General features: G+C 43.5%; 1 protein-coding gene across 1 annotated transcript in view; it reads left to right on the top strand.

Annotated features, from left to right (window-relative positions):
• Positions 1-21,627, top strand: part of eps15l1a (epidermal growth factor receptor pathway substrate 15-like 1a) — a gene marked incomplete at its 5' end in the record, with an annotated part of 31,617 nt that extends 9,990 nt beyond the window's left edge. Inside the window, 13 exons of the mRNA XM_084473540.1 lie at positions 1,707-1,779; positions 3,336-3,497; positions 5,376-5,573; positions 7,213-7,377; positions 9,699-9,804; positions 10,059-10,115; positions 11,202-11,338; positions 11,540-11,606; positions 13,212-13,372; positions 13,507-13,600; positions 19,546-19,704; positions 20,388-20,404; positions 21,261-21,627. Coding sequence (XP_084329666.1) covers positions 1,707-1,779; positions 3,336-3,497; positions 5,376-5,573; positions 7,213-7,377; positions 9,699-9,804; positions 10,059-10,115; positions 11,202-11,338; positions 11,540-11,606; positions 13,212-13,372; positions 13,507-13,600; positions 19,546-19,704; positions 20,388-20,404; positions 21,261-21,401 — 1,537 coding nt within the window. The 3' untranslated portion in view covers positions 21,402-21,627. The remainder of the gene's footprint in view (positions 1-1,706; positions 1,780-3,335; positions 3,498-5,375; positions 5,574-7,212; positions 7,378-9,698; positions 9,805-10,058; positions 10,116-11,201; positions 11,339-11,539; positions 11,607-13,211; positions 13,373-13,506; positions 13,601-19,545; positions 19,705-20,387; positions 20,405-21,260) is intronic.
• Between the last annotated feature and the right edge of the window lie 206 nt (positions 21,628-21,833).

Here is a 21,833-nt window from a genome sequence, read left to right as displayed (position 1 = left end):
GTACGGCCATTAATCACAGTTGCAGTCTCAAAGGGCTTAACAGGCCATATATTTATGACTAAAACTCAGTCAAAACAGCAACCCTCTTAAGTGAAGATCGTGGGTAGCGGTTAGGAAGAAGATTATCGGTTGTGGAACAGAGCAGATATTTAGCAGAGCAGAATAATTGACTCCCTGTTCCTGAAGAAATCTCATCTTCACATTGATATGCAGGATAGTGATAGGCTATAAATGTATCTTGGCAAAAAACTTTGCTGACTCAAAATACCTACAATTCATTGCACAGCAACCTGATCATTATTTCACTCTGCATTCCAAGATTTATTTGTATTTGATTGTCTTCATAAGTATTCCTATTCCTGGGAAAACCTTGAGTAAGCTGACAGTTATGAGAAACAGATGTGGCACTTTTTTTTTAACAAAGTAGCACACACAACTTCCCAGCACATATTTCTTCCATCAGACCATTTCACTTGAATGTAATCTCCTCATCGTTTCGTACACTTTGCATTGTGATAAATCCATCCTCACGTCCACTGCTAGCAAGCAGAGCCCCTGCTATCTCTTAGGGTTATTATGTGCTGTTAGCCACAACTGATAAAATATACACGTAAAGCAAAAGAGATGTATCGAGAATGAATGGGGTCGCACACTATTCCTCTCTGGCCTTAACTCATTCCATGGCCATTGCGCTTGATCCATTCATCCATTCCCATTTCCTTTTGATGTGTATTTTATCCAACTTTTTGTTTTGTCTGTTCACCACTTACTCTCCATGCTGCGTCAGCACTCTTGCGTTTACCCAGTGGAATGCTCTCAGGTAAACGGACGTGCTAACCGATTCTGTCCACAGGCTGGCCTTCTGTCAAACCTAAAGTCACACACACTGATGCACGTCTCATATTCAACCTCTCTGCTCTACTTCACTGACTCCTCCCAGTACGCCCGGTGCCACCACTAAAGCAAACGCACCTGTACCCATCGCAGTGCAGCAACTAGTGTCAAAAATTGCACACCCTAGACCATGACAATGCGGCATTATGATTTCAGCTTCAAGTCTTCCCTGCACATTACTGTTTGTTAGTTTGTAGGAATATAATGGCCCAACATGTAGAGCTGTTCTGTTAGTGTTCTTTTATTTATTGAGCTAGTGTAATATCGTCAGAGAATCGGTTCATCTATCATCTTTAAAGTTGAGACCAGGAACTTTAAAAATCATTTGAGGTTCAGTCAGTTCCAAGGAAAACATCTAAACGTAATACAAACCATCGCAGACAAAGCCAACACTTGGATTCTTTGCCATGGTTTGTAAGTGATTGTTGCATTGTGGTCTGTGACGTTGTAGATTTGATTGAAACCTAGCCTGGTGGATTGTTCAAGGGCTAAACCAATTGGGGTGTGTGTGTGTGTATGTCTGTGTGTGTGTGTGTGTATGTCTGCGTGTGTGTGTGTGTTTATGTGCTCATGTGCGTGTGTGTGCTCGTGTGCATGTGTGTGTGTGTGTGCACTGGGGCGGTAAAGTGTGATTTGCTCATTTTATATGTAACTAATGGTGTTGTCTGTTGTTGTTGTCTCTCTGTTTGTGGCTGTGTTGTTGGTCTTGCATTCGCTTGTTCTCTCTCTCTCGCTCTCGCTCTCGCTCTCGCTCTCTTTGTGTGTCTCTGTCTGTATGCATTGACCTGCACACGTGTTTTCATGGGTGCCAGAGAGAAGTTCACCCTGGAGCAGGACATCCGAGAGACGGAGGATGCCATCAGACACAAGGGGTCCGAGGTGCAGGTAGGACTCGCAGCTCTCCATCAACAAAGCACAAAGTACAGTTTCATGCCCTCGTGGAATTATCTCAAATTGCAGGTATCTATGGTCTTTCGCAGTCTTTTAGAATCTAGCGGCATATTGATTTTATCCCTGGTTCATTGGACAGAATTGCAATGTATACTCTTGTCACAGTGCTCTTGTAGAAGGTTGAATACATTAAAACTAGCAGTCAAAACTTGTTTTCTATGATTACATTTTTCAAATAGTTTAGAAGTGTGTATAGAATCACCCCGAGGGGGGGCAGGGGTTAAAACTAACTTTTTTCACCACTGGAAACTCGCAACTTCAAAAAATTATTCTATTTATTTTACAATTCAAAAATGAACAAAACTGTCTTCTAAATTAATGAAATGATACTGGGAAACGAATAAACCATTATAAGCAACGAGTGAACTTAATAAGCGGTCGAAATTCTTTTCAACCACCACCTCTTTCCCTTGACGGTGCGCAAAGCCCGCACACAGACAGGTAGCAAAAAGCAAAACAGTCTCAGCATAAACAGTTGTGAGTTAAATATGTCCATCGGGGAACACGTCAATTCCTCTAATGCTGACGTTAAAATAAAATAAGCACCGATTTACCTTTCTCTTCAACTGTAGCCTTGCTGAACTCCCTGCATCCTCGCTGTCTTTATTCCTTTTTTCCGGGTTCATATGGCGGTCTTATCATGGTAAACTACCTCATTGTCAGGTGTTTAACAGCGACACGCACTCTGAGACAATAAAGAAAGACAGGTCCTGTAGCTGCTACGCGCGTTTGATGTGCTCTTGCCGTTCTCCTACACAAAAATGTGCGTGTGCCAAGCAGTAGGCCTAGTTGGTCTTAACGTTAGGGGGAAAAGCAAGTTCAAGTTTTACATCGATTTGCAGTGACCACTTGGCTGAAGGTTTTTATATGCCTATTCATTACATAAGTAGCCCATTTGAAACTTGTGCGGACTATATATGGGTGCGGCTTATGCACAATTCTGTTTTGTTTATACATAAATTAAAGGCTTGCGGTTTATCCACGATGTGCCCTGTATGCGAGAAATTACGGTAATAAAGGATCTTTGGTGACAGTATCCTCGTCTCGTCTCAGCTCGAGCGGCAAGCAGCGCGAGAGCAGCAGGCTGCAACATTGTTGCAAGCAGTCTCTGCGTCTCACTGAACAACACAAACGTGAGAGCGCCAGCCAATTGAACGAAGCTCAGTCCTTTTTCCATTTACCCTTTCACGTAAGTCTTTTCCACCGACCGCGAACCCGTTCTGGTTCGCAGAAAGTGTTGAAAACTTAGACAGAAAAATTAAGTCAGTGCCCACAAAATTCTCTTCGTCCTGAGGTCGACCCGAGAGAGAATATTGATCCTCCCGATGACAATTAATTACGTCCCCGGGACGTCGTTAGTTTTAATCCCTGAGGGGGGGGTTGACCCTCCTCAGGTAAAAAGAAGAAGAGCCACCAACTTCAACAATGTATTTTACAACATGTCGATGAGCCATAGGTTAAAAGCGGTTTCTGTCCTGCGTGTCCATCAGGAGATGCAGAACGAGCTGGACCGTGAGACGGCCAGTCTGCAGGAACTAGAGGCCCAGAAGCAGGATGCTCAGGACCGGCTGGATGAGATGGACCAGCAGAAAAACAAGCTGGAGGACATGATGAATGAAGTCCGCATCAAGTGTCAGGAGGAGTCCCAGATGGTGAGGAGGGGGGAGGGGACGGGTGGTGTGGAAGAGGGGAGGGGAGCATTTTTTAGGGACTGCCAAGTGGAAAACATGCATCCAGCCGCAAAAAGGAAAATCCAAACGGCTGTGAGGATGAAAGACATGAGAGTATGTATGCAAATTGGTTCTGACATTGTCGTGAAACAAAATATGAAGGCAATGAAATTAACTCACGGGTGGCACGAAAACCTCAGTGGACAGATGAATAAATGTACAGTAGAGGTCAGCATTGAGCTAAAATCAGACCTGATGGGATAGATTCAAACATGTTTTTTTACATTCGGGTAATAAAGTCCCAAAGGCTTACAAGCCAACAACAACACATGCCCATCCCTTAACTTAAGTTTGTGGTTTCTTTGTTCACTTGGCCAATTGGATAAAATGGACAAAACACCATAAAACCCATAGCATGTCAGGCCTGGCCTACATGCAAGCAAGCATGCACGCATGCACGCATGCACAAACAAACGCACACACACACGCAAGCACGCACGCACACATACACACGCATGCGTAGACTTACACGCACTTACATGCACTCACAAAACAGGGCACATGATAGGAAACCGATTGCATTTAATCAAGTAATTAAAAAGGAATTGAAAAGTGGAAAATCTTTGTATTCGTATCGAGCGTGCCTCAACTGAACAAACCATCAAACGAGCTATTACAATCAAAAAGTTGGATCACAACGTGTTCTGGGACTGCAGAGACGCGTTGGGTTCGGTAGTGTTCGTTAATATAATTACGGTCTGCATCCAAACCCCAATGGGTTTGGATGTGCGGGTCAATTGCATCCAAACCCCAATGGGTTTGGATGCAGACCGTAATTATATTAACGACCTGAATTAATTAATTGACCTGAATCAAATCTCCATTCTGTTGTCTCTCAGTAGAAATGTCATGCTGAAATGAAGAGGTCACGTCATATCCTTTTGTGATATGCAGCCTAAATGATTGACACATGATTGATTGACACACAACAACAAAAAAGATGGTACCACATATTGGTTACTATAACTAGAATATTCGACTTGATGTCTAATTTGACCATGTTAGACATTTCTTGGTAGTCTGCTATTACCATACACAATGTATAGATAAGCAAGAGATATGCAGAGAGAGGGAGGAATGCTCGATAGAACAAAAATGGCGCTGATCATAGGGAGAAAATACTTGAATTACTGGCAATAGGACGGCTCTGTCTCTCAATTCGGTTGATATCCCAAGTCGGTATCTTCTAAGCAAATTGATTGCCATACTTGGACAGGAGTGAATGAAACGGAATCCGGCAAATTGGAAACACTGGCGCTGGGACGCTCAAGACAAAACATCGCACTCAGGTTGTTAGGAGGCCGCTAGAACAGGTTGAAGAAGGATCAAGGAACAAAAAAAATCGTATTCCACCCAAGCACTAAAGGCTTGTAGGTTGGTTTGTGCTAATGAACACATCCAGATGGATTACTCAACATAGGGAGTTGTACCTGGATGTGAATCTCTCTCGCTCTCTCTCCCTCTCTCTCGCTCCCTCTCTCTCTCGCTCTCCACTGTCTGCTTCGTTTCCTGACGAGCACTCACAAGCCTATGGGTCACAGCAGTAATCATAACATAACCTGTGAGGTTGTCTTCATTCAAAAATTCAGTTGTTTCTGTTATAGACATATGTTTGAATTTCGTTCCATGGAAAATCGTGACGTTTGATCGTAAAAACATCGGATCCACTAGGCCAAAATACACAATCTGTGATTGGGCACGAATTATATATCTTTTCTGTCTTTTTTCGTTTTTTCTCAGGTTTTGTGTTAAACATTCCTTCCATGTGTTTGTACTCTCTGCGACTCTTCTTCCCACCAGATCTCGTCTCTGCAGAACCAGATCCACTCCCAGGAGACAGACCTTCAGAGCCAGGAGGAGGAGCTGTGCCGGGCCAAGGCGGACCTGGGCCACCTGCAGCAGGAGGAGAATCAGCTTGAGCAGAGCCTGGCCGCCGGCAAGCTCCAGCTGGAGACCATCATCAAGTCCCTCAAGGCCACGCAGGACGAGATCAACCAGGTATCAACCTCTCTCGCTCTCGCTCTCCCCCCCCCCCCCCACCTAGTTCCTACTTGCCAAATGTTAGTGTACTTTTATTTTTTTACATATCAATTGAAAATTAGTTATTATTCAGATACATTTTGACAATTAAAAGCTGTTACAGCACAATAAACATAATATATATAAGATGCTACAAAATGTTGCATTTCGGTTGCCCTTTTAAACCTTTGGCAGGTCTTCCCATGATGGGTCAATTGTTAAAACCGGTTCAATCTTGTTCAAACCATCTCTAGTTAAGACCCCTTTCTATGCCTTTGCGATCGAGGAATAACATGCACCAGCAGGGGGCACTCTCGCACTACAGAAGGAAACCGAGCAACTCCACCACATTACAACATTCTGGCAGAGTGGTTGTGTGGTTGCCTTGGCTGTCCATCTCTCAATCAGGCTATTCAATTCAGTTTCCCTCCACCTTGTTATACCTCATAAACATCTCCTCACATTAGTCTGTCATACACATGTCACACTGATCTTCACTTCTGACATCACATCCCACACACTAATCACACACCTCACCTCAAAACCCAAAGTCTATCATACATCAGTTCCATTACTTTGAATTCTGGATAGCATTATCTGTACAATGATGCTGGCCACACACACACACACACACACACACACACACACACACACACACACACACACACACACACACACACACACTCAAGGTCACAAGCAGGTTTCAAGAGAGAGAACCGAGCAGTTGATAATTTCCTCATGCTCACCTGCAATAATAACCCCCCTGCCCCCTCCGCCAGTCGCACATGACACACACATACACAAAGACACACATACAGACACACACACACTTACTTTTTGGATCCAGTAACCTTTTTGTGTTGACTTTCCTGCAAGCCCAAGGGAAGTCATGCCATAGTCCTACAGCAATTTTTTTATGCTCCACATTCTTCACCATAGTTCACTTCAGGCCCTTTAAGATGAGTCAACATGCCTCCCTACCACAGTGTTGTGGTGTCTGGATCTAGTTTAGTCCCTCTCTCTCCCATCTTCACTGAAGAGCACTAACAAGTCTCTGGGTCACGGCCCTAATCAAAACATAACCCTCAAGGTCGTCTTCATTCAGACGTGATGTTGTTTGCGTCATGGACATAACGTTGAGTTGCGTCCAAAAAGGACATCTTGACATTTTGTTTTAAGTTCACGGTTCGCTCTTTTTTTTTATAGGAAAACAAAGGGATCCTTTTCTTAAAACACCTGCAAGTTCAACTGTATTTACCTAAATCTGAATGATCTCAATGTTGAGAGAGAGTGTCTTGATATAGCTCTTGTGGATTTGCTGATGCGCTTCAGTAAAGGCTTGACTTTATTAAGACACATTTACCTAATTTATTTATTTTTTCATTTGTTTATTCTTTGATTACGGTTTCACTGCAGCAAAGGAAATATTGAGGAGTCATCAGTGGAACGTATATGAAATCATTTGAAACTCGGGAAGTTTACTTTAATTAAGGCATTTCTTTATGTCTCTTTAACGGCAGTAAAACACATAATCTAATCATGTTAGGCATAACCTAATAAGAATACAAGAAGACATTTAGTCTCAATGTGTGTCTATGTGTGTGTGTACGTCCGGTAGGCCCGCAGCAAGCTGTCCCAGATCCAGGACAGCCAGCTGGAGGTGTCCAAAAGCATTGAACAGTACAACAGCAGCCTGAACGGCACCCATGGGGGCAGTATGACCAACCTGGCCGACATGAGCGAGGGCTTCACCGACCGGGAGAACGGAGGGTTCCCACTCATGGTGAGAGCAACACACATGTGTGTGTGTGTGTGTGTGTGTGTGTGTGTGTGTGTGTGTGTGTCAATGTGTTGCACATTATATATTGTTAATGCCACATTAAGTTCTCAAAGCCACTACTTTGTGAGCCTTGTGTTTATGTTCACTATACCCATGTTTTTGTTTGCCGAGGTTGTTACCAAATCCAATGAGATCTTCGCCGTCTGCTTGCACACAAAAAACCCTTATTTGCCGAAATCCTCTGCAATAAATTGATGGCTTCAAATCCTCTCATGCTAAGACCTTGGTTTTAGTGAATTTCCCCGCCATTGGCATAAAGTTTCCTGCAGGACACGCCCCTATTCCCCCACACACAAGGGTTAATCTCACAATGTCTGTGTGTGTCTGTTGATGTTCCTCATAATAACACCATTTTATTCAATCAGTGTAGAATGAACCCCTGGCATAAGAAAAGAAAAACAAACCATTCAGGTAGAATGATATCAATACTGCTGTGGATTCATTTCTGTCTGAACTGCATTAGTACAAAGATCCTGTGCTTAAATGCTAACTCAACTGCTCCCAGAATTAGCTGTCAAAATGAGTGACTGGACATTTAGCTCTTTCTGTGTCTTCATGCCTTAACTTCGCAATGTGTAACATTTAAACCAGTTCGTAGCCTAAAATAACCTGGACATATCTGTAGTCAATAGGGCTTGTGTCCTATCATAATGGATCACAAGATTATTGGTCGGCGATGTTCGATAAAAAAGGCTGATAAAACCTTCTGACTCTCTCTTTGTACCATTGTCACTCCCAAAACCCCTCCCTCTCACGCCATCCAGCCAGCCGAGCTACGCTAGTTTGTGTCATCCAGTTGCAAAGATTGGACAGAACACTGCTATTGAGTTATTGAGTCTCCAGCTTGCTAACTGGGAGGGGCTCAATCTTATACATTGGTGACCTTAAGACTTGACAGTTACAAAGGCTAACTGCAAATGCTATTGCTATCGCCAATATTTCACAGAGGAAATTATTGTTCTGTGACATATTAGTTATGTTTTCAAACAAGGGTTAGGGTTAACATATCTAACTATCCGCTGAATAATGTTTACGTGATCTGCTGTCTTTCATCACAAGGAGCATTTGGGTTTAGAGGGAAAGCTTAAGGTAGAAGGATGTCTAGGGTACAATCCCAGTAGTCATAAAAAACTGAGACTTGAGTCTTTAAAGGGATTTGATTGTGCCTACTATTAAGCTCAGTTTAGCCGTGAAGCTATGCAACCCCTATTATTTTAGTCTTTAGTCTTTTAGTCTATTAGTCTTTTAATACCTCACATAGCTGAGGTTGATTGGACATAGATTGGACTGTACAAAAGGGCTTTTAATACAAAAAAATACCTGCACACCTGTGTTTATTTGCATGCTGGGTTGCAATTCTCTATTCTGCTTCCTTAGGGGGGCGAGGGGAAGGGTTAGAGATGAAGACACTTTGTTTCTGGAGTCTATTCCATTGTGTGTGTGTGTGTGTGGGGGGGGGGGGGGGGGGGGGTGTCAGGGGGAGGGGTGCTCCACACTTCACATGTCTGCGCGGCCGTGGCAGCAGGCCAGGGCTAAATGCTCTAACCTGTTGTGGCTCATTAGCAGCTCTCGGTTTCAATGGGAATCGCTGACCCGCAACACACTGCTGATCCCAGATAAATATACACATTGCTTGCACACGCACACACACGCACAGACAGACACATGCGCACGTGCGCGCACACACACACACACACACACACACACACACACACACACACACACACACACACACACACACACACACACACACACACACACACACACACACACACAGCCCCCTTTTCTGCGTCGCTGAGCTAGAGTTGCGCTGTGAAAGAATAAGGGAAAACTATTTTCATTCTCTTATAATTTCCATTTTTTTCTCTGGCCTTTTTGGTATGGAAAGCTTTCTGCACAGACACATTCCTGTGTGTCTGTGTGTGTGAGTATGCGTGTGTTTGTGTGGGTGTTTCAATGCCATTTCTTTTGTTAATGATCCATCTTAGACATTCTTGTAAAATGTTCACTCTCCCATCCAAGTATCCCAGTTTTTTTTTAGCTCGATGGAATATAGCACCACCCATGCACATGTGAGCATGCAGTCATGCATGTACCCGTAGGTTATTTTACCTCCCAAGTTTGCGTGCAGTTTGCTTGCATGCAACTTTCCATGTGCAAACGTACCGACGTCAACCAAATGGGACCAGTCTTTATCCAGCCCATTCATACATGCTCTCCTCCCTCATTCTCTTCCTGTCTTTCATTGGCCCTCTCTTCTCCAGGAGGACCCATTTAAGATGAAGCAGTCAGTGTTCAATAGCCTGCCGCCGGAGGTCCACACCGACCCCTTCACCACAGAAGACCCCTTCAAAACAGACCCCTTTAAAGGTGTGCTGCCCTCTGGCCCCTTTCCATGCGATACATGGATACCTTCAAAGGAGACTATATCAGTGTTGATATTGGTTATTTGAATACTGTATAACTTTAATACAGTAACAAAAATGACTGAAATGGTGAGGCTTACAAAAGGATCCTTTTGACTGGGGATGTATGTATTCTATGCCTCTCTGTATCTTGTGATTGCCTTGCACAGTGTGTGACCATGTGTGTGTGACCCCTTCCACCTCCTCTTGGCCCTGCAGGCGACCCCTTCCAGAATGATCCCTTCGCCAAGCAGCCAGTGGCAGCGGCCAGCGCAGGTACGAGAGCCTTGTGTCTTTTGTCGTGCTTCCCAGGAGGCCTCACGGACCGATCCTTCCCTTGGTTCCAGCAAGTGTCACTCTTGTTGCAACCACAGAAGTGGCGACAGTGAATCGGTGTGGCCTACCTCGGAACAATACTGCCACTGTTCACACGGACAACCGTGGTCCTGCGGAGTTATATTCGGCGCTATAAAGCTGCACCAACAGTATTTATATATGTTGCGGCATGTCTGTATGCGGTGTACTGAGGGGCAGCTGTGCAGCCTCTTGCCAGGTTATTCTATGTGTCTGTGCGTGTGGTCCCGTGCGCGTGTGTGTGTGAACCGTGAAACAGTGGCAGAGTGTGTGAAGCATGGGTGTTCTTGCACTTCCCTCTACAGTGATATTGGGCAGTTTCACTTCTCTTGCTCACAGCAGTGCGAGCAGATCGTGAAAGATTGTTAATAAACTGCAGTGTGTGTAATTAAAGAAGTCCACTCCAGGGCGTTGGACTCATTGGATCATTGTAGCTTCCCAGCTACGTCGGCCAGGCTACAGCACTGTTAGAAGAGAGTTATGGAGCAGGCCCGTTCAATGCTGCACTGACTTAGGTTCATGACCCTATGCTAACTCTTTATATCTTATGTTCTATGTCATGTCATACATGCCTGGCATACATACAGGCCTGTTAAGCCCTTTTGAGACTGTAACTGTGATTAAGGGCTATACAAATACAATGGAATTGAATTATACATCATTATCCACATAACATCACATTGTTCTGTCGAGGCTCAAGGTAACCCTGGTGTTGGTTGTTGTTTGGTTGCTTTTGTGCAGCGGACCGTGCAGCTGAAAGTGCCAACTGATAGTGAAATTCATGACCAGATGGTTCACTCAAGTGCTTTCTGAATTTTATTTCAGTTTCGTAAAAAAATAATAAATTAAACGGTTCCAAAATAATTGCCTGACCTTGAATACTTGGGGCCGTAGAGTTGAGCCAGTGCAGTCTTAAATCCCACATGATAATGCCAATGCAGCCTTGTTGCTGTTATTCAGGAGTGTGTTCTATGTGAACTTCAGCTAATGTGTGTCCACTCCCCTCAGACCCGTTCGGAGGAGATCCATTCAAGGAGGCGGACCCGTTCAAGGCCTCGTCCGAAGACTTCTTCAAGAAGACTGCGAAGGCAGACCCCTTCTCCAATGCAGACCCCTTCAGTAAAAGCACCACACTCCCATCCAAGGTACCAAGACTAACATGTTTATAATATGACTAAATAAATGATCAAATAAATGTATACGTACATGTTTGCACAGTTGAGTCTAAGCTTGCATTAAAGCATGGGGCATTTGTTTTTAATCCGGGCTTGAACACATTAGGGGTGGGAGTATAACACAGCGATTAACAAGGTATATTAATTTGCTTTATTATGTGCTTCCCTTAGCAGACCAGCAGTCACTTTACAAGCAGTGACCCATTCATATCAACTAGCCCCAAACCCAAAGGACCAGGTAACATATTGTTTTCTTTCCTGCTACTTTATAACATTTTTCATTGGCAGACAATGAACCACATTTTGAGGCCTTCTTCCGAGGATAGCACAGATTTCATGTTGCTGAGCAATCTATAGTCTGAGTATCTACTAAGACTTCAAATTGTAAATCCAGTTTATCTTTAAGACTGGATGTACTTCATGCTGTTATACTTGATGCTTGATGACCCCTCTTAGACATGGCAGTATACCAAGATTTTCAATTGCACCATCAGAGAAAATTCCTAATTGAACTTGCATTTTGTGTGCACATCACAATGTAATTTTTGTTTGGCTAGGACTTTCCAAACACAAATTATATTATGTTTAACCTTTCTCTCTCTCTGTCTTGTGCTTTCTCTCGCACTCTCTCTCTCCCTCTCGTGCTTGCACTCTCTCTCTCGCTCCCCCTTTCTTGCACTCTATCTCTCTGTCTCGGTCTCTAACTTTATTTGTTATGTTTTTTTATTAAATGTTGTTTTAAAATGAGGCGGCCTCCCACCTTGACGTCATGTTATTAGCAGAGCCAGCGGTCTCACCTCAGCTCCCCGTCGCGGCTTAACAATCACAGACACAACAAAAAACGGGCCTTTTCCATAAGGATCACGCAATTGAACCCCCTTATTAAAATCAACACAGCAGCTCGCCCACTCAAACAGTTGGTTGTCTCACACTTTTAGGGGCAAAAAAAAAAAACACGTCGTGTTTTGTTTGCTTTAGGATATGAAGTTGCTCTATATACAAATAAACACACACACACACACACACACACACACACACACACACACACACACACACACACACACACACACACACACACACTCGCTTATGAAAGATAGGAAGGCTAGTTGGAACTCTAACATGAAATCACACACATGAAGGGTCACACAGAGGGCCAAACTGTGTGTCTGTGTGTGTATGTGTCGTATCATGTAAGAATAATGGTTGGAACTCTATCATATGAGACTCACACACGTGGAGGGTCACATGAGGGGCCAAAAGGTGTGTGTGCGTGTGCGTGTGCGTGTGCGTACGTGAACTCTATCATATGAGCCCCACGCTGGGACCACTGTTTCCACAAGCTCAGGTTAGCTTGTCTGTTTGCCTATTAGACCCGTGGCTGGTAGACGGGGAAGGCGTCGGGTAAAGGCCACACGCTCAGTGTCAACATCCACTGTTGAAGTTCACTGCAACAGGTGTTTCACATTGGCCACAGCCAGACGCCACGTTTACATTTATTTATAAAATACCAATTTAATTTACACTTGCATATTTATTATTTTTCGGGGGGGGGGGGGGGGGGGATATTGGCTGTGACTAATTCATCGGGACTAGCCAAGAAGGATCTTACATGTTTTTGGTTTTGGTTCCGATTCGCAGAGTGTTTGATGGAGGCGATGAATAACAATGTGTCAAACCAATGCAAAACAAGGTTGATTTGTGCACAGATTTTCTTTTCGGTGGTAAAGAAAATGAATCAGAAACCAATGCAATGTATCAAGTATAGTGCATCAATTCTTCTTCTGTATAGGTCATTAACAGAGACAGTGATGTGTGCCTAAGCTGCCCTTGTGTTGGGTTTCAGACCTGTTTGGTACGTTGGACCCATTCGGCAGTGGTTCCTTTAGCAGTGGAGGCGCTGGCAGCAGCACCAGCAGCGCGGGGGGCTTTGCAGATTTCAGCCACATGTCAAAGACCAGGGACCCGTTCGAAGGCAGGGCCAGCTGGCTGCCCGACTACCAGAAGGTACTTGACACAAGGGGGGGAAAACTGAAGGGAAGTCTAGAGATACTGGATTGACTAATAGTCTAGGCGCCCCTACTTTGTGGGTGTATTTCATGCCCGCCCTTCAGAGATGTGTCTAACTGTGCCATTTCCAGTCAGGGTTTGTAGATGATCCGTTCACCAGGAAGAATGACACACCAGCTCTACCACCGAAAAAGAGTGTTCCTCCGAGGCCGAAACCCCCCAGTGGTGAGTGTGTGTGTTCATTTGTGTGTGTGTGTGTGTGCGTGGGAGTGGGAAAGCGAGCGGGATTATTTTTGATGTTTTCTGTAATGCATGTACTGGAAGAAAATATTTGTTTGCGACATTGTCAATCAAAGCAAATCAGCAACTGGCACACATTACCACAATTAAGCAGACAGTAAAAAGCCATCTGTTTTAAACAGATGCATCACTTCCTAAAAGTGATCCTTTATTGCATATTTGGATGAAAACATTAGGTTGGATTCTTAGGTTGGATTAATAAATGTTTGTTGTCGCCAAGTTGGTTTACATACAAGATAACGGCAAGGCAAGGGTGTACTCGTTTTTTAAGTGCAGTGAACAGTGTCTGGCTGTTGGGCTGTGAGAGGGCTTATCACTGATGGGGGATTATTGAGCTGCCCTCAGGCTTCAGGTCTAACCAGTGACTCCTCTCTTTCCACCAATAAACAATCATCCCTCCTCATTTATAACTTTCAAGATGGAGCCATGAACACTTCACGTTTTAAGCCTGCACTATTGCTTCTTTCACGTTTGTTTCATGGTTTGATGAGATGGATTTTGTTGTTTTGAATCATTAAAAAAAAAAAGTTAGCAGAAGTTACATTCAATTTGCGTTCTGCACCAAAGCTTGGTGTTGCTTCTTACCTGCTACTCGTATTGCCAATTACCCCCAAAACGCACTGGCAGATACTTCTGTTTGTCACTTTTTGTTTGTCACATTCCTTGTTAACTTTTATTGTGTTTATTTTTTACTTGGGGAACACTCCACTTCTAAAAGCTACTTCCCTTGATGGTGTTAGACTAACACTCTCCTACTCTGTTCTCACTCTGTAGCGTCTTCTCTTAGCAGAGGCAGAGCAGCATTCAGTAAGTAGGCCTGTGTGCCAACCTAGCATAGCATTCTTGGTGAAACCTGTGTAAAGTGGATGTCGTGCTAGTGACTAGTTAGTAGTGGTGAATGTGCCCCCTCCCCCACCCCCCCCTCCTCCAAACTTGAATAATTCAGTTTGGACTTTCCTCCAATACTCATACTGTCTCATTTAAAAAGTGGCCTACTGACTCACTAAGGCACACTAACATACAGACCGACAGACAGACAGACCTCAGGCCTCTCATAACCAGTGACTCTTTACCAAAGAGCGTAGTGTAAGGGAACATCAGAGCTCCCAAATAGAAACTATCAGCTCACCCAACATATGCAGTGTTTGTGTGTGTGTCTGTTTGTATGTGTGTGTTATGAATGAATTGTGTATTTTTCCTATTATTATTAAATGCTTTTACGAAGCACAGAGACACATGTTAAAATGAAAAGCTTCTTAAGTAAAGCCAACGAATTAGAGGAAGAAAGGTGCTAAGAACATAAAGGGTACAGTGCAGGGGTGTGTGGCCACAGTACTGGTCCCTGCTTTGCCCAGTCGGGTCAGAGACATGCCCTCCTTCTCTCTACCAATCATATCCTGGAGTAGACAGCAGTCTTGACCACTCCAGACCACCAATTTAAAACGCATTAGTTTAATACACAAGCTAGCTGGGCTAGGATTGTAACAAAATAGTATTGCAACAAAATACAAACGTCTCTTCTCTGTACCTCTTTTTTTATTCACTAACCAACTAATCATTTATGTGTCTTAAGTAAGCAATAGATAGTATTAGATTTTTAGATTTGACCAAATACACAAAGCTGTTCATGTATGATTTGACTTGACATGAGGGAAAATAACAATATAAGTAGTAAGTACCTTAAAGATGAAGGAAATCTCTTATTCTCATGTTCCTTTCTAGGTTGTTATGGTAGTGACCAGCAGTATCTAGCAGGTTTTAAGAAGTGTAAGATTGCGATTCAATAACACAAACCATCTTCATTATCAACAATATTGGAAAATATTTTCATATTGTGGGTTAATTTGCCCTCAAATTCAAGCTTTCTGCCCGAGTTCATCTCCATCAGAAAATAGTTCCTATAGTAACGATAGCCGACTCTTGGTCAGTTGAACGTTGTTATGGAAACTAGGCTCATGAAAGTAGTTTTGGCTAGTTACTTTCTGTAATTAGGCACAATCTTTTTGTCCGTTCTTTCACTAGGCATTTAAACACGCTCGAGAATGGGAATTGACCAATCGGAGTGCTTGCTTAAACTTGTGTGTTATTGAATTAGGTTATAATGTTCTTTGTTCACATAGCATGCTTTTACAAAGATTCCAAGATTTGAAAAAAAAAGGAATAAAAACCGTGTCTAACATGTTATATTAGTACACTAATTATTTACATAATGTATACAACTATATGAAAAACCTTTGTACTTTACCAACGACACTTCAAACCCCTGACTGTGCTTAGTTTACATTATGAGACATATGACCTGATATATTTCATCAGGAACAAACATGTAACCATTCAGAGAGTAGCACAACAGAGTAACACATACATATTCAAATGATGAAATTACGGTTCCTGTAACATCAGTAATCTTTGTACACTGAAACACTGAGTATAAATAAATAAATAAATAGTAAATTGAATAATAAGTTGCATGTGGATTGAGACATATTCTGACTTCCATCTCAGACAGGGTGGCCATATTTAAAAACTGATCACGTACCGCACGCACGCAGGCACACACACACACACACACACACACACACACACACACACACACACACACACACACACACACACACACACACACACACACACACACACACACTGTGCTGTGCAAAGTTGAAAACAAAGCAGAGGATAGTTTACATGATGAGTGTGGGAAACCAGTATCTCTTTGAACAGGAAACGGTGTCATTGTGGGCAGAAGCTAGATAAAGTTTCAGATGGCAATGTCATGCACTAGACTTAACCTTTATCAATGTCCCTTCGACTCATCACGAGTGTGAGACGTTTGGCTGAATGAAGCTGTGACTGGCAGCGGCTGCAGGGTCCTACCCCTCCACCATAGATTTGGGTCACCAATACTAAGTGGATGTATATGTGTATATCTATTTATATATATAGATAGATAGATACATCTCTCTCTCTCTCTCTCTCTCTCTCTCTCTCTCTCTCTCTCTCTCTCTCTCTCTCTCTCTCTCTCTCTCTCTCTCTCTCTCTCTCTCTCTCCTAGTGCATAGCTCTCCATAGTAATACCTTTAGTGTGAAAGTGTACAAATGCAATAAGGCTTTGGATATATTATATATATATTTATATAGATATTTTTGCCACAGGCATGGCCTTCTAACTGATGCATCTCGTCACGTCTCCAGAAGAAGAAGAAGAGTTTTTAGAATCGGTATAAGGCTGGCATAATGGATCTTAAACATTTTTTTTTTGGAGGGACTTTAAAAATAGTGGGATTGGTAGGAGATGATTTTGTCTAACCCTGGTTGGATAATTTTATTAAAACCACAAAGATTCTAAAATATACACCAGAAGAGAAATTAGAAATTACTTAGAAATGTACTTATTTTTCAATGAAAATTACATTAAATTAATCTGAAATACAGTCTAGTCTATTTTTGATGTGGTAAGTGACTATTATAGCCTGAACCAAATGATTTTTTTATGGAATATCTACATAGGTGTACAGAGGCCCATTTCCAGCAACCATCACTCCTGTGTTCTAACGGTACATAGCTCATGTTTAGTTAATCGTGTTAAAAGGCTAATTCATGATTAGTAAACCCTTGTGCAATTATGTTAGCACAGCTGAAAACTATTGAGTCAAAGTGTGAGTTTTCATGGAAAACATGAGTTTGTCTGGGTGACCCCAAACTTTTGAACGGTACTGTATCTTCCAGTAACTTGAAGAACAACTGCCAAATTTGCCGTGGCTTAATAATAGCATTACTCACTCTGAACTCTGTCTATCTGGACTTGAAGCAAAGTCAGTGCATGTGTGTGTGCATGTGTGCTCCTGCCTCTGTAAAAGTGATGTGTAAGAGCATACTATTTGTGGTTTGCTCTGCTGGTGCTGGCAGCACCAGACCACACCCTAGCATGCTTCCTCTTTTCTGTATGTGTCAGTGAGTATGTCAACAAGCGTGATTGAGTGAGAATTGCCCTGCAAGCTGCCTATTCTTTCAGCCCATATTTCTATCACTACATTCTGCTCCATCGTGTCACACACACACACACACACACACACACACACACACACACACACACACACACACACACACACACACACACACACACACACACACACACACACACAGTAGGAGGTGGTATGTTGGATGAGGAGGTGCTGGTATGGTGGATGAGGAGGAGCAGATGTGTTAGTTGAGGAGGTGCTGGTATGGTGGACGAGGAGGTGCAGATATGTTAGTTGAGGAGGTGCTGGTATGTAAGATGAGGAGGTGCTGATATGGTGGTTGAGGAGGTGCCGATATGTTGGATGAGGTGGTGCTGATATGGTGGAGGAGCAGTTAGTTGAGGAGGTGCTGGTATGGTGGATGAGGAGGAGCAGATGTGTTAGTTGAGGAGGTGCTGGTATGGTGGATGAGGAGGAGCAGATGTGTTAGTTGAGGAGGTGCTGGTATGGTGGATGAGGAGGTGCAGATGTGTTAGTTGAGGAGGTGTTGGTATGGTGGATGAGGAGGTGCAGATGTGTTAGTTGAGGAGGTGCTGGTATGGTGGATGAGGAGGAGCAGATGTGTTAGTTGAGGAGGTGCTGGTATGGTGGATGAGGAGGAGCAGATGTGTTAGTTGAGGAGGTGCTGGTATGGTGGATGAGGAGGAGCAGATGTGTTAGTTGAGGAGGTGCTGGTATGGTGGATGAGGAGGTGCTGGCATGCATGTGATATTACAAAGGGTCGTTTTCTGTCGAGCAGAAACGCATTGCCCGGCAGAGAAGGTTTCTCAGTATCTCATGTGAAACCACCCCCACTTCTCTCACTCTCTGCCCGGGACACACAGCGGGGTCAGATGAGATGCAGCACAGGATCGCTATCAAAACATATCGATGTGTGACAGCAGTTTGCCCGAACTGTGTGGTTAACAGCTACACACCAGCATCAGGCGTGTGCAGCGTTCCCACGATGTTCTGCCGCCTCCAGCCCTTTCTCAAACCATGAAAGCCAGAGTGTACTTTTATATACAATAGACTGAACCGCGTTCCGATTTTTTATAATGAAATAATTTTTTAAGTTCCACTGCAGGGTCGAAGTGTTGTACTGAAGTACACGGTGAGACGATGAATTTGTAAAGGATATTGGTTTGTGTCTGGTAAATGGGTCAACCACACTAAGTGTTGGGTGTTGTGGGTTGAAAACCCTAACCCACGGAGCTCAGCAGCCTTCCAAAATGTCTCCTGACACACTAACACTTTTGGTTTGGCTATTTACTGTATCTCTGTTTCTCTCGTGTCTTACTTGTGATTTGTGCAGTTATGTTTGCGTGTCAGAATAACAACATTCTCTGAATGATTAAATGCCACATGCAGACTTTCAGCTTTGAGTTGCTTTCAAAAGGTTCTTCCAACATATTTGTCATATTGCGACAGACAACAGGGCAGCGAGGAAGTTGATGAGTAAAATAAGATGTATCTCATCAGAATGTGTTAATATTTAGGAACTGAAATTACTAGCGAAAACAATTGCTGCGTGATAACTAAGTGATAACTAACTAGGGGCCTAACCTTTTGCACTTTGTCTTTGCACCCTCTTTCCATTTATATTAGTCTAGCATCCCTGCCTTCAAACATGACGTGCCTCTTCTGTACTACATGATTTGTATATGCAATGTTTGTGTTGTTTCCAGTCTCCAACAAGACAGCATTCTGTACTTTATTTAAATCGACACAATGGGCATTGGTTTGTATGTAGGATTTGCTCCTGTAGTTTTTTTTTTTTTATAATTAAGGAAAAAAAATACCTGCAGGAAATAATTGAACCACAAATGTACTCTCTGCTTCTGTCGCCCCATTTGACCTGCTCCCCTCCAGGTAAGACCACCCCTGTCAGCATGACCAGTGACCCCTGCAAACCTCCCCCGGACCCCTTCCAGCCCTTTGGAGTGGAGGCCGCTGACCCCTTCCAGAGCAAAAAGACCCCGGGAGACCCTTTCAGCGGCAAAGACCCCTTCGCCCCGTTTTCAGCAACAAGTAAATCTCACCTTCATTTTTGCTGTTGGCATGTTTATTGACTGCACTGCATTAATGTTTACAACTCCCCAGCCTCCGTATGAGAGTAGATAGACACTTTTTCTTAAGGGGAGTATAAAAAGTATGAATATTGTCTTATCCAGCTTAACGTCTTCAGTGTGTGAGAAAAAAGCTCAAAGCTCAAAACAATCACCAGTGTGGGAAGTGGATGTAGGGGCTGTGCATCGGCCTAGTGCAGCCTGCGTTGCACATGTGCCTGCTGGTGCAGGAAAAGGGTGTTAGCCCTTTTTGTGGTTTTTGGTGTGTGTGTGTGTGTGTGTGTGTGTGTGTGTGTGTGTTAGAAGAGCATTGACTACTAATTCACCTGCCTTGTGATAAAGGACTCATCATGTGCTTTATCACACGTGTGATAGGGCCCACGAGTGCTACATTTCAAATAAAAACAACTGCTATCTGCTAACAATCATTAGCAGAAAATAACAGTTTCAATGGTAGGAAGAGCCAGGGCACACGCCACGTTAATTGAGACATGTCGCAGGCAGCTCTGTGTTTTAGGAATCTGGCAACATGACACGGAGGGAACCTTTCATAAACAATGATTCAAGAAGATTTTATAGAGGTTTAAAAATACGCCTACACACTGACTTCATAATCATTATTTTTCTATCCGTTTTTTCTGACAGGACCCGAAAAACCCAAGGTAGGATATATCAGTTTTTTTGTATTGTTTGAGTTCAAACTAAATAATTGGGAACTCTTTTGTGACCGATTTAGAGCACCTATCTCTTTCAAGCTCCACATGCAGATAAGTGTTCTGTATTGTTGCCATAGCAGCAGCTTTATTTAACATTGAGAAAAATGTACACAGTTTGTACATTTTCATGCATAAAGCTAGCACGCTAACCTCCAGATGTTGCTGATTACTTTTCTTACATTCTAGAAATGGAGGAAAACCAGCGTACTGAATATACAAAACACACATCTATTGTTGAATGAGTGCAGTGGTATGTTTCCATGACAACAAAGGCATGGACATGATTGTGGGTGAAACTACTCTCTGGGTCATTTCCAAAAATTGGGTTTTGATGATTGGATCTTAATGTGTGTTGGAAACCTTGGCACCTGTATTTTTAGTAGTCCGGTGAAGATTGGATCACCCAAGATGCACTTTAATGCCAAGTGTGAACTATAGCTATATCCCAGCCATTAGTTGAAGACTGATAAAACATGACTGCTGTGAGCCATTTTTGACCAGGCTGCCGCCCAAGAATAATTTCAAGAACTCTTGGCTAGCTAGTGTTAAACTAGTGTTTGCTTCAACCCCTCTACTTATTTGAGATAACACTCCTTAGTAGTCAGAAAATAGGGCCAGAGATGTCTGTCTGTTACATACTACTGAGTATTTTATCTCCCTTTCTCCCTTCGCCCCCCTACCCACCCTCTTTGTCCTCCACAACCCTCCCCCTTTGTGACTTCTATGTGTTTTCCCTCCTCCTGTCTCTATGTCTTTGTGTCTGTCTGCTTGTGTGTGTGTGTGTGTGTGTGTGTGTGTGTAGTTTGGGAACGAGGCCCAGCAGATGGAGTGGGCCAAGCGGGAGAGCGAGCGGGCCGAGCGAGAGCGGCTGAAGAGGTTGCGGCTGCAGGAGCAGGAGGACCTGGAGCTGGCCATCGCCCTGAGCAAGGCAGAGATGGCATGACCTGAACACACGCACACACACACACACACACACACACCCGCACACACACACACGCATTGACATATAACAGTACAGGACTAACCCTCGAGACTGTTGAGACTCGCATACATATACCCGCATCTCAAACGCATTCTAACGTTTTCCTTCATTAGAAAATAAAACGACAAAATACAACATTGCCCACAAGAGGTACTACTGCTGAACGTGCAACACCCCTCCCCCTCCCCCTCCCGTTGCCCCTCACACTCGACTGGAAAAAAGAACACATGAAAAAAATGAAGCAAACTTCTGGATGGGTCTTCGCACTGTGATCCAAAGTAGACACACCCCTTCCATCTCCCATGTGGTCGGGTCAGAAGCACAGGGTTTTGAGCCCACAATCAGTTGACATGTCTGGTGAATGTGAGCAGATGAGACGAGGCTGCAGTATGG

This window comes from Micromesistius poutassou (genome assembly GCF_964030765.1).
Source record: "Micromesistius poutassou genome assembly, chromosome: 9".
In the NCBI taxonomy this organism is placed as follows: Eukaryota; Metazoa; Chordata; class Actinopteri; order Gadiformes; family Gadidae; genus Micromesistius; species Micromesistius poutassou.
Note: the sequence above shows the minus strand (reverse complement) of the source record. Positions and strands in the feature narration are given on the sequence as shown.